Source organism: Furipterus horrens, unplaced genomic scaffold (genome assembly GCF_987537825.1).
Source record: "Furipterus horrens unplaced genomic scaffold, mFurHor1.1.pri manual_scaffold_9, whole genome shotgun sequence".
Classification (NCBI taxonomy): Eukaryota; Metazoa; Chordata; class Mammalia; order Chiroptera; family Furipteridae; genus Furipterus; species Furipterus horrens.
In genome coordinates, this window is record NW_028327179.1 from 95,751,378 (window position 1) to 95,764,198 (window position 12,821).

Below are 12,821 nucleotides of genomic sequence, written 5' to 3' on the forward strand. Positions count from 1 at the left end.
TTTGGTGCAGGACAACATGGTTTTATTTAGGTGCTGTCGTCAGGCATAGGCGGAAGGGGAAGCTGTCCAACAGGGATGGGTCGTGAAGAGATACGCGGCTTAGTTGGCAGCGATGGTGTCCTGGATCCAGCTCACGAAGTTGCAGACCTTGGTGTAGACACCGGGCTTGCCCTTCAAAGCGCAGCCGTAGCCCCAGGAGACGACACCCTGGAGCTGTCCGTTGCAGACCACGGGGCCACCAGAGTCACCCTGAGCGAGAGGGAAGAGCCACTTAGAACTCCCAACCACGCCTGCATGGGATAAAGCCTCAGTGTTCCTCCATTACCCTGGGGCCATCTTTGCAGGCTGCTGATCCGGCGTCAGCCCCTTCTCTTCCCCCCGGAAATCCCACCCTCGGTCTCCGTGCCGCATCCCCATTCTTCCTCCTCCCTCCTTCTAGATCCTCCTCGTTCCTTAGCTATAGACCTGTAGGGCCAAGAAGAGGTGAGGATGGGCGAGTGTAAGGTTGATCATCTAGCCCTGCTCCTTTCAAAGGACAGAAGGGCGCCTTAGATGTACTATTTGCACATCATCTTCAGTGTATCTTTTTACTCTTCATCCTAACCGTTCATATAACAAAAAGAAAAATGATCCTTTATCACAAACCTATCCCTCACCCCTCGTGATCCGTCCCAGAGAAGCTGAAAGGCTTTCTTCTAGGCTCCAGGAAAGGGGAAGTTTGGTGGAGATGCGTGAGATGGGGTTGGAAGGAGAAGGAATGCAAAGGAACTAACCTGGCAAGAGTCCTTTCCACCCTCCAGGAAGCCCAGACAAATCATGTTGTTGGTGATCTGGCCTGGGTAGGCTTTGCGGCAAGCGCTGTCGGAGAGGATGGGAGCGTCCAGACACTGGGGGAGCTCAGGGTAGTTAGCTGTTGGGCACAGGAGTGAAAGTAGAAGATTATCCACAGGATTCCTAGAAAATCTCTGTTCCACGATCTCTCCCCTCCTTCCCAATACTCCTACTCTTTCATGGAGATCGCTACTAACTTCTACTTTGGAAGAACAGCTTTTATCTGGAAGGCCTTCCAAAGAGTTTTGATCAACAAGCTGTTACCTCTCTGAGACTAACATCAGTGACCACAGATCTCAAATCCAGAGACTTTGATCCTCAAGCAGGTTTATGCCTCGGGCAGCCCCAAATCCCTTAGTCTCTGTTCTGTTTACCGTTCAGTTCCTAGTTCTCTGCAAATCACTAATCACTCCAGTTGACTACCTGGCATCTTTACTGTCGTTCATTTGTGTTGTGTTTCTCAGCAAAGGAATCTTCCTCATTTCTATTCATATATTCTAAGGCTCCGGATATTCAGACTCCCTCTGGGAACCTTGTCTTGAGTGTCAGTTTGGACTCACTGACCCTCCACATGACTTTTACCTCCAGGATTCTCAGACTTGGTGCTGGTGTTTCATGGGACACTTACTGCCGATGCTCTGGGTGTTGCCCCAGCCAGAGATGAGACACTGGGTACCAACGTCTGCGCAAGTTCTCGGCAGGGAGACAGTGGAGACGCGAGCGCTGATGGTGGCGGGCGATCTCAGCTTAATCAGCATGATGTCGTAATCGATGGTTCTGGGGTTGTATTTGGGGTGGCGGATGATCTTTTCGGCATCGATGAATTGCTCATTGCCCTCAACGAGTTCAATGTTGTATTCTCCCAGACGCACCTGGATTCGGCTGGATTTAGGGGTTGAAAGTTCCGTAAGTGTTCCACCTGAGCTTTCCCCCTTCCCAGCACCCCCCAGTCGTGAGCACACGCGGACACCATCCCCTCCCGGCATGCACCCACGCAGGCGGGCGTGCACCTAAGGCAGCCCCACCAGGCACGGCGCAGTTAGAGTGTTGCTTAGGCGGGTGTCCCTGCAGGCACAGACTCGCAGCCTGGCTTCTCCTTGGAATGGGAAGGCATGGGAAGGGGAACCAGGGGACCCCAGTTAAGCCATGGGAGATGATAAGGGAAACGGTGGCAATTAATCCGCACCTGCCATTTCTCCCCTGGTTGGGATGACTGATTATTGGGGGAGGCGTGGCAGCTCTCAGATATGAGAGCAGAATGAGTTGTGCTTATTGTAACGTGCTGGAACTTGGTGTGTTCTCTCACCCCCATATGCCCTTATTTCTGGGTGAGCTATAACGACTCCTGCTCTCGAGCTAGTGCTCGGTACACTTCACCGCTCATGGCTTCCCTCCCGTGTCTCTGTTGGGGTGGACCCCGGGCAACTCTAAGGGCACCGTGTGAAAGTCTCTCAGTGCAGCATTCAGTGCCTGCGGGAATACTGAGGCCCTTGGAACATGCATGTCCACCCCTCAGCACTGCCTCTGTCCTTTGCCCCTCTCGTGCTGCGGCAGGGACGGGGGACGAGTTGATCCCCAGAGCAGGAATGTGAGCCTCGGTGACTTACGACTTGTAGCAGTGAGCCGCGGACACCACCCACTGGTCACTGATGAGGGAGCCGCCGCAGAAGTGGTAGCCGGCGTTCAGGGACACCTGGTAGGGGATGGAGTTCTTCTGGCAGGTGTAGCCCCCGACGATCTTGTCATCGTCATCAGTGGGGAACGCAGCTGACAGAGAAAAGTTCGAAAACCATCCGTTAAACAGATCCATCTTGGCATTTTGACTCACCCCCACGTTTTTGCAAAGTAACCAGAAAAGATCAGATAATGCTTTCCTGTCACACATAATCAGGAAATGGCGATCTTTCATGTAATTTTTTTTCAAAACCAAATTTTTCTATACCTTTAACACATACCCTACTTATATCATGGTAAGTATCTAATTTTTTAAAAAGAAATCCTCACCTGAGAACATGCTCATTGACTTTAGAGAGGTGGGGAGAAAGGGGAAGGGAGGGAGGGATGAAGGCAGGGAAGGAGTGGGGCGGGGAGAGACGGGGAGAGAGAGGGACACATCGATGTATCGATGTTTCTCATCAGTGTTCAGTTGCCCTGACTTGGGACCAAACCTGCAACTCAGGCATTTGCCCTGGCTGGCAATTGAACTCGTGACCTTTCAGTTTACGGGATGATGCTCCAACCAACTGAGCCACACCGGCCAGGAGCCAAGTTATTAGTTTATGCTTTAAATTTAATAAATATACTGTTTTCATCACATGTCATGCCCTCCCCCCCCCACACACATACACAGATAAGAGACTCTTTACCTAATAATGCCCTGAACACCACTACCCGAGGATAAAACCGTGCTCAGCAGCTGTGCAAATGGGTGTTCAGTAAAGCTTTGCAACACCCAGGCTTATGTTTATTTGTGGTGGTTGGTATAGGACAGATACGCCCAGGAGGTAACAGAAGGAAAGCTTTTAGGAACCACCTGCGAATGTTCTGGCCTAGAGGAAAAATGGGAATTTTGTACTTTCATCCCCACCCCTACAGCCCCCACCCTGGAATCTCTCTTTTTGGTTCTCACCTACATTTTTCACAAAGGAATTTTATAGAACATTGTAAGTTTTCCATCTCCAGCCTTTCTTCTTTTCCCAATGATCTCTCCAACATTTTTCAATTTATTCAGATATACTTAGATTTCTTATGGCTCCGAAAGTCTTTCATTATTTTCTCTGTGCCCTATTATAGTTCATGTATTTTAAAGTGACTTTGAGAAAGACACTTCCTGGTATACAAACTGCTGTATTGAATTTATACCTGCCCGATTTGGGAAAATTTAGTAGTAAGTTTTAGTCGTATAAAAATAGTCATTTCTTGCTCTCCTTTGATGATTGACTGGTATGTTATTTTACACTGGAGAGATTTAATTAGGAAAGATATAAAACCCAGCCCATAGCTTTTATTCACGAGAAAGAAAATATCTTTGCCTGTTATGATCCCTGCTAAGATGCCCTTTATTTTAGAGAAGACTCAGGGTCTGACCCTCACAGCCTCAGCAAGGGGCACAAGGCTCGTCCTCAGTCTGGTTATTAACTCCAAATCCTTAGCGAGGTCAAAACAGCATTTCCTAGTGTTGACTACCCTTTCCTTTTCTCTCTTCCCCATAGATTTTACCTTGAGCTTTAGGGCAGGTTCTGCCTCTTTATACCTACTCTACACCGATCACTTCTGCTCAGTGATCTCTCCCCAACAAGCGCTATTTATTTATCTATAGACATATGGACTATGCGCTTGCTGTCTCACCGACTTAAGCTTCTTGAGTACAAAAGAGCATGTACTCAGCATTCATTGCTGTCTCCCAGAGTGCAGACTTAGATGCGTGCTGGACACCTGCTGACTTATTTATGAATAGAGACTTACCAGCAGCTCCCAGGAGAGCAAGGAAGATGATGGCCTTCATGGTTGCTCACTGGATCTGGATGCTCATAGGCTTTTGTCCACTGATATTTATACCTCCAGGTTTGTCCTTGACACCATGGCTACAGGTGTCAGAAAAGCGATCTCACTGGAAACTCACAAATCCAAATTTAGAATCTATTCTGTGCCAACGTGAAGATAACTCAGCATTCGACTTAAACATTAACCACTTTTCCAGAAGGTTATGGGAATGAAAGTAAGGGCCCCACCTGGTGGGAACTGTTCCCTGTACTAGAAGAGTAAGTTGGCGTAAGGTCACAGAACAGGGCTACAGATGTGCTGATTCCCAAACAAAAGTCTTACGTGCTTGGTTGTTCCTCCTCTGGCCGTGAACTTTTATCCTGAAGACTGCCTTGAACATTATGCCCTTGATGTTTAATTAACTCTGGTTCCTTTGCAATTATATAATTTTTCTCATGGCAGCTCTGGTCTTGCATACCCATGTTAACTTTTCATTACTAATAGAAACAACCTACTCCCCTGAGAGTAGAAAAGCTATTCTGATTTGAAATTACAAGAGATCTAACCAGGAGAGTGAAGGAATGATAACTTACATTTGTCTAGAACTTACTATATATGAGGACTTTTCTAAATACTTTGCCTATATTAATTAATTCTCATAGCAAACCTACAAGATACCATTATTATTCCTATTTTACAGATGGGAAAATGGAGACACAACAGTATAGGGAGCTTAACCCAAATTATGCGTCAAATACATGGTAGGATCAGGATCCCGACCTAGGAAATCTGGCTTCAGAGTCTGTACTATCAGTCACTAGGCAACTCTTCCCACTAAGTTCACCAAAATCTGGAGGCCAAGGTAGCACAGACCCCTTGGCCAACAATAAGACAATTGAAGTTTGTGGAACTTACGATGCATCAAGCACTGTGAACAGGATCTGCCTACATCAGCTCATCCAGTCCTCACCAGCAGCTGTATGACCATTGCTATAACTTTTACCTTTTCGTAGATGAGGAGGGTGAGGCTTAGAGAAGTGTTGTGTTTTGCTGAAAGTTTTATAGCTATTAAGTGGTCAACACGGGGTTCAAACTCATGCAGCCTCATATTAGGGATCATGTCTTCCACTGGGATACCTTAAACATAAGCAAAGAGAACAATCCGAGCTCTCTCAAATTAAAGGATGACTCTAGGGAGCATATAGAATTCTGAAAAATCCAAGAGATGGGTTCCTAGAGAAGGAATTATCATAATGGGGCACAGAAGAAGGATCTAGAATATGTGACTCTCAGTGAGAACTAACTTCCAGCTTCTATGCCCACGGGTGCACCTGAGTGGTCTACCAGGGAGCTCTGCATTCTTCAGCAAATCATCCCTCCAGAAGTAGTTCCTGTTTCTTTGACTTGAAATTTTGCTGATATGAAGATGATTTGCTAAAAGAGTTCCTCAACCTTATTGACGTTTTGGGCCATATAATTTTTTGTTGGGGGGAACTGCCCTGCATACTGGACCATATTAAATATATATATATATATATATATATTTTGATCCTCACCCGACAACATATTTATTGATTTGAGAGCGAGATGAAAGGGGAGAGAGAGAGAGAGAAGGAGAGAGAGAGAGAGACATAGACATTGATCGGTTGCCTCCCGTACACGCCCCAACTGGGGGATCGAACTCACAACCTTTTAGTACACAGCATGACACTCCCACCAACTGAGCCATCAGGCCAGGGCCAAACTGTAGTATATTAATCAGCTTCCCTTGCTTTGGGTTACAAGTAGCACTGGCCCCTCCTCTCAGTTGTGACAACCAAATATGTCCTCGGACATTGCTAAATGTCCCCTAGGGGTCAAAATCATCCCCAGCTGAGAATGGTTGGTCTTCGGGGAGAAGGTGGGCAAGGGAGCTTCTCAGGCTACACGGGAAGTGCCTTTAGCTTCGAGACAATGCAGGCACTCAGTAACTGCTGAATGAATGGTTCACAAGGCGGTGAGTTGCTTTTCACTGATCCCGAAAACTCAGGAAATACTAAGGAGTAAGAGGAGGGTTGGGTCCGGAAAGGGAGCGTGCTATCCTGTTTAATTCCCTCCCATTGCTGACACCTCCATGATGAAGATGGGGACTTGTATGTTCTACATCACCCCGAAACTGCTCCTGAATCTGTCACATATCTTGGTCCGTACGAGAAACACGGTCTCTTAGAGAAGAGCTTTCCCAATAGTTGGTTCATGGGCTGCTATGTCCTGGAACGTTCTCTCCTGTGTGTCCTAGGCTCTATCACTTGGACCCCCCCTTCTTCCAGGAAGGGAAAGAGTGGAGACTGCCAGAGAAGGGGAGTTAGCTGGGACTGATTGCCAATTCCCAAGGGAGCACTTCAGACAAAGGCCCGTGGGCCTGCCTGGCTGCAGTGGGGTGATTCGGTCACCTAACGCCGTAGTGGGGGTGTGGGGAAATGCCAAGTGGTGGGTTCCAGACTTCAGTTCTTCCCACGCAGCTCACACATATGGAGCACGGAAGCCGCTTCACACAGCGCCTGGAACAGGGTTACATTTTGATATTTACGTAGACTTTCCCTCCAACCCACGAGTCTCTTCTTAAACACAGATGTTGCTATTTTGTGTGTTGGTGAATTTTTACCTAATGCACATTAACGTGAACATATGCAATTTAGTAAAATCGCTCTTTGAATAAAACCGGTCTTTTGTGCACTATCTAAAGTCATGTTGGCCCTGGCCGGTGTGGCTCAGTTGGTTGGAGCGTTGTCTCACAGACCAAAAGGTGGCAGGTTTGATTTCGTGTCAGGGCACATGCCTAGGTTATTGGTTCGATCCCAGGTTGGGGCACATACGAGAGGCAACTGATTGATGTTTCTCTCCCCCTCTCTCTCCCTCCTTTCCCCTTTCCCTCTAAAATAAATACATTTAAAAACTCACGTTGAAGACTATGACTGATACACGTACCAAACATTAGGCAGGTGTTTGGACAAAAATGAGAGTGGGAAGAATTAAAGGTTGCTGACAGTAAGGGCTGTGGTGGTTGCCCGTGTGTGGAGAGGGGATGGAGCAGAGCAGGTCTGAATATTATATATTAGTATTCTAAGTGAAGGTGACGAGGATGAAGCTCCCTGCCAAAGGGACCAGGCAACTACTGGATCTGCATGAGGAGGCTCTGGATATATGTGCGCAGGTTTGTCATGGATGTAAACGGGGTGAACAGATCTGAAGAAGATATCCTTGCGTGACTGTAAAGGAGCCTTGACCTACAAGATACCTTTTCCTTCTGAAATACCGTGAATCCTTCTGTGAAGTTGGACCCTGCAGAATTGGGTTGCAAGCCCCCCAGACTCAAAAACTATTATTGCCTGTACTTCATGTGTGCAAAACTTCTGATCTCGATAACACTGATGAGTTCTCACTGACGACCGGTACTGAACACGCCACATGGTCGTGGGTCGGCCTCCTCAGGCCCATCCCGTGACAGAGCCACCGGGTATGTGCGGGGAATGCGACTATGTTGGTACCTATAGTTCTCTTCCTAACTTCACAAGCACATGGTGGCCCAGAGGCATGTGTCTGTATTTAATTAATCTGTATTTGTCCCCTCTCGTTCCCATGCACACTGCTCAGTGGCCTTGGAGGACTATGTACTCTGGTGCCTGAATTGCTGTCTGACTGGGCTCTGGCAAATATATTGACTTTTGTCTTGGGAGGAGCAAGTCATCAGCCTCTGAAGGCAATTTTACGCTCTTTCCCTTCAGGGAGTCGGTTTTTCTCTTTCCTTAGCTTCTCCAGCCACCTTCCTGATTTATCTGTCCCTATTCACCAAGGCCACACGGGCTCCTTATGACTCCAATGTGCAAAACATTTTTTTAAGTAAGAATTCCTCTCCTTGAAAAAAGATGTACTAAAAAAATTACTAAAAAATGGAAGTAAACAGGGCAGCAAAATTACAGGGGGAAAAACAACACCCAAGGTACAAAGTATGTGCTTATGTAATAACCTGGATGCTAACCTGAATGTATGAGCTGAATTTGTAGTCTCTGCCATATGTGAAAAATCAGTGAATAGAATGTTCTTTCTGGGCAAAGTCAACGCTGGAACCAGGCCTGCGTTTCCCTGAGACACCTGCTCAAGGATGGCATTTGTTTGGGGCTCATTTCTACTCTGGCTACGCGTGATTTTCTGTAGAGGACTAGATAGTGCATAATTCAGGCTTTGCAGGCAACCTGGTCTCTGTCAAATTACTCTGCTGTGGTAGCAGGAAAGCTACCGTATGTACACGAGTGAGTGCTGCCGTGTTCCAGCGAAACTTCATTTACTGGAACAGGCCACAGCTTGTCGATCCTGCTCTAGAAGCCAGAAAAGAACCTATTTAAACACCCCCCATCCAGCCTTGACACTGAGTGGTGGGCCAGTTTCACTAACCAGGTCTGGCTTGAAATAAAATTAGTAATTTTAAAACAAATAATCTCACAGTCGCCTTTACTTCAAAGCAGGTTTTAGGGAAAAAGGAAGAAAAGGGGACATAGGGCTGGAACAGTGCAGGGACAAGGAGAGACAGACAGACAGACAGACAGAACATCGCATTAAAGTATGAGAAGCCATGAAATGGAAGAACAGACGCCATTGGGACGTGAGTTCATGCAGCTGTCCTGTACAGAACGCTAACTAAGAAATCGCGGGAGTGCCTGCTTTGCTGCACCAGTGAGCCCCATCCTGATTGAGACTTCATGCTGTGACCGGAGGGCTGGGGGCTGCTGTATGTCCTTGTCACTAAGACCCCTACCGCAGCCTCCCTGTCTCCGGGAAGGGAGAACTGAGTTCTAACACACTGACTCTCCCTTTGGCCACAAGGAGGAGCTAGGACTCTACCGAGAGGCAGGAGGAGCTCTGAGGGAGGGTGGAGAGAACTCCCCGGATGGGAGAGGGTTAAGGAAAAGTCGGGGCTGGTTTGCAGCATAGGAGAATGTGGGGGGCAGAGGCTGGGAGTCAGCGCTGAAAGTGAGGGGTTAAATACAGAGTACTCTGCTCTGAGTGGCCCTGCAGGTGTTTCTGTCCCAGCACAGAACAGAGCTTGTATTGCCAGACCAGCTGCTGGGAGCCTGCGTGGGGTTAGAAGAGGGGTTTGCGGGGGGCGGGGGGGTGCAGAGTAGAGCCCACAGACAGGTGCAGACCGGGGACATTCCTGAGACAACGGGAAGCTTTGGGGCTGGGTGGGGAGCTCCGGGGGTTCAGGAAGGGAGCCTCACCAGCCAGAGGGGATCTTGCAGAGACAGCAATAAGCGAAGGACATCTGCCTACCAGGCCAGGGAGACCCAGAGCCCCTCCCCCTCACTCCAGAGTCTCAGGGAGTTAAGCCTGGAAGGGTTTCATTGTTGACCCTCTTCTGGGTGGTCTTCTGGGATCTTGGAGCAGGAGAGTTCTGAGCAATGATTGGAAACCCTTCTGGGTTTGATGAAACAATTCTGTCGAACACCAGCCACAGACTTCCTTCTGGACGCTATCACCAGTACAGTGACCCACGGTAGCTGGAATTGTCAAGACATGAAACACTTGATACCAAAACACCCAGAGATAGAAAAGACAGACATCCAAACCCAGATCTGAGAACGCTTCTCTTATCACTCAAGGGTACTTTTTTTTTTAACCTTTGGAATTTCCCTTGCTTCTTAAAAATCCCAGAAGTCCACATAATTACATTTGATGTCAACTCGAGCCGCATGCAGCAGGAGCAAGCTTCAGAATATCTATATATTCCACCCGACCACCTGACGTGAAAGTCTAGCTCACCGAGCACATTCCAGGAAGACTGTTAGTTCTTCTGTGAAGGTGAATTTTGTGGTTCACCTTAGACTGGGACAGAGGAACCTGTTAAAGACAGCCAGCTCGTTTGCCTACGTGCAAGTCTAAATTTCTTCACTTTCTGTGTTGTGAACCACTTTCAAAACTGGCTGGAAGTTAAAAAATCAGAAAATGCAGAAACACACACTTCATACTTCTAAAAATATTGAATGTTCTATATGATTAACTTGAACAGGGTCCCCTGGGACCTTCCTCGCTCCACAAAACTTGCACAGCTTCTTCCAAACAACAGAAATCAGGTGACGTAATCACATTTAGAAGTTAATAAATAAAGCCTGCACATTGTAGTATTACATTTAATTTTTGTTCATTGTTGCTTATGTTACATTCAAATGACTTAAAGATTAAATATTTATAATCCAATAGACACAGTGAGCATAAATATTTTAAGTGGTTAATGAGATTTCAATAGCTGAACAGGGCAATAGCATGAACTGATGGTTTATGAAGGTGAATGGCCCGTAGCAGCAGGGCTGTCCCATCTGGTTTTGATCTGGATTTTATTTGGAAAACCAATGGCCAGTGGTCCACCTGCAGGCATATGACTTCCACAGTCTGTGTGTATGTTGACTTTTGCATTTTTGTTAGAAAGAAAGGGGATTTTTTTCAAGGTCAGGGCCACCCGTAACTAGCAGCCAGCTGAGCAGAACGCAAGGCGGGTCGTGGCCCTGGTTTCCTAGAAACCAGTTCTGAGCACCAGCGCAGAGAGAGACAGAGGCTGATGAAACAGACATCTTCCTGGGACTCTGCGCCTAGGTAACTAAATGGGACAGAACTGGGCACCAGAGGTCTTCCTTCCATGCCCCTCCCCCAGAGCAATAAGTAGCCATTCAATGACCACCAACAAATCAAGCAAGCTGAAAGTTCCAGGAAGGATGTCGGTCATTTCCGATAGGCTCACTACTGTACCTAGAGCTTGCTCTGTGTTCAGTTTGAAAAAAGGGGACCACTGCGGGCTGTCTTTGAAGGGGTCCTGCCAGGAATTGACAGTGTTGCCAAACAGTGCGTGCCTGTGACGCCTCCCTGGTTCCCCCATCTCACCCTTGGTCCTTGCTGACTTGGGTTTGTTAAGGGCGGTAGCCTGGCCCGATGGCCGCAGGATCTGCGAACTGCGCTTTTCTGACCACCAGGAGGCTCTGCGCCCTCACCAAAACCCCTGAGGTTGGTCAAGGACTGAGGAAGCAGCGAGGAGGACCCTGCTTCTTAAGGAAATTGGTTTGGCAATATCAGGAGACACTTCTGGTTGGCATCACGGGGAGTGGGCAGTGAGTGCTACTGGCATGCAGTGGACAGAGAGCAGGGAGGCTGCCGCACATCTGCCTGCCCAGGAGAGTCCTCTCAACGAGGAATCGTCCTGCGTGACGCGTCAGCAGTGCCCAGGCTGAGAAACGGCAGGGCTGCGGCTCCCCGCCCTCAAGGCTCATCGACAGGGTTCGCTCCTCACTGGCCTCAGCTGGTCCTCGGGGGAGGCCTCACAGCGCATCTCTGGCCCACAACTGAGGGCGGTCCCCTGCATTACTGTGAAGGAGGCCAGGCTGCCTGCGGGGGAGGATGGGGGAGGTGGCCCGGTGCTGGGGCAGGGACAGGGGAGGGGGCAGCTGCTGGCACAGGGATGACTTCGATAAACTTCCTTGAGACAACGCCCTCCCTACTCAACCTATCCCGAGAAGCCCCCGAATTCATTTGAGAGGAGTAGAAGTTGAATTTCTTGGGCAGGATGTGAAGAAAGGAGAGGACTCACCCGAGGAGAGCCTGAGAACGGGGAAATCATTCTAGGCTGTGACGTCACAGCGAAGCCTGTGTGGGGCTGTGGAGAACAGCAGCCTTGTCCTCTTACCCCCGGAGACCAGAGTCCTGGGCTGGGGCCCTGCCCGCGGGCCCCGAACCCACCATGGGCTCCCGGCTGCTCTGCTGCGTGGCCCTCTGCCTCCTGGGAGCAGGTGAGTCATGGGTCAGATGGCACCATCCACTCCGAGTCCCTAAGCCCGCTCACTAATCCAGCACCAGGCTGCCTCCTGGGACTTGCCTGAGTTCAGCCTCTTTGCTTCTCAGGTCCCTTGGACACTGCAGTTTTCCAGTCTCCAAAACACCTTGTCACGCAGGCGGGGAATAAGAAGTCCCTAAAATGTGAACAGAAGCTGGGGCACAATGCTATGTACTGGTATAAGCAGGACTCCAAGCAATCGCTGAAGATCATGTTTGCCTACAACAACAAGGAGCTCATTCTAAACGAGTCAGTTCCTAGTCGGTTCTCACCAGAATCCCCTAACAAAACTAATTTGAACCTTCACCTCAACTCCCTGGAGCCGGGCGACTCTGCCGTGTACCTCTGTGCCAGCAGCCAAGACACAGCCCTGCAAAGTCATGGCCTTCCTCTACACAAACCCGCCGGCCCAGGCAGGAAGCTGCGGGGACAACATGTTCCCCCAGCCCCGAGGCTCCCCTCACCCCTCTGTGGGACCCCTGCCTGCTGTTTCATCCACAGTACGGCCCATCACACCCAATAGGGCAGTTCAGCACTTAATGCGCCCGGAAGTCTTCCAGAAATCTACTCAGCAGCGAGAGCAGGGGTTTCCAGTAGATTCACCGAAGCGCTCGGGACTCCCAACATAAAGGGCCCAGGCACTGAAGTCTTCACT

General features: G+C 48.9%; 1 protein-coding gene across 1 annotated transcript; it reads right to left on the minus strand.

Moving 5' to 3' along the window:
• LOC150002250 (cationic trypsin-3-like) lies at positions 1 to 4,378 on the minus strand. The gene is made up of 5 exons (XM_090287602.1): positions 4,297 to 4,378; positions 2,439 to 2,598; positions 1,460 to 1,713; positions 774 to 910; positions 1 to 249 (listed from the first exon to the last, which is right to left on the minus strand). The coding sequence occupies exons 1-5, from the start codon at positions 4,334 to 4,336 to the stop codon at positions 100 to 102; spliced, it is 741 nt and encodes a 246-aa protein (XP_090143728.1). The 5' UTR covers positions 4,337 to 4,378; the 3' UTR covers positions 1 to 99.
• Between the last annotated feature and the right edge of the window lie 8,443 nt (positions 4,379 to 12,821).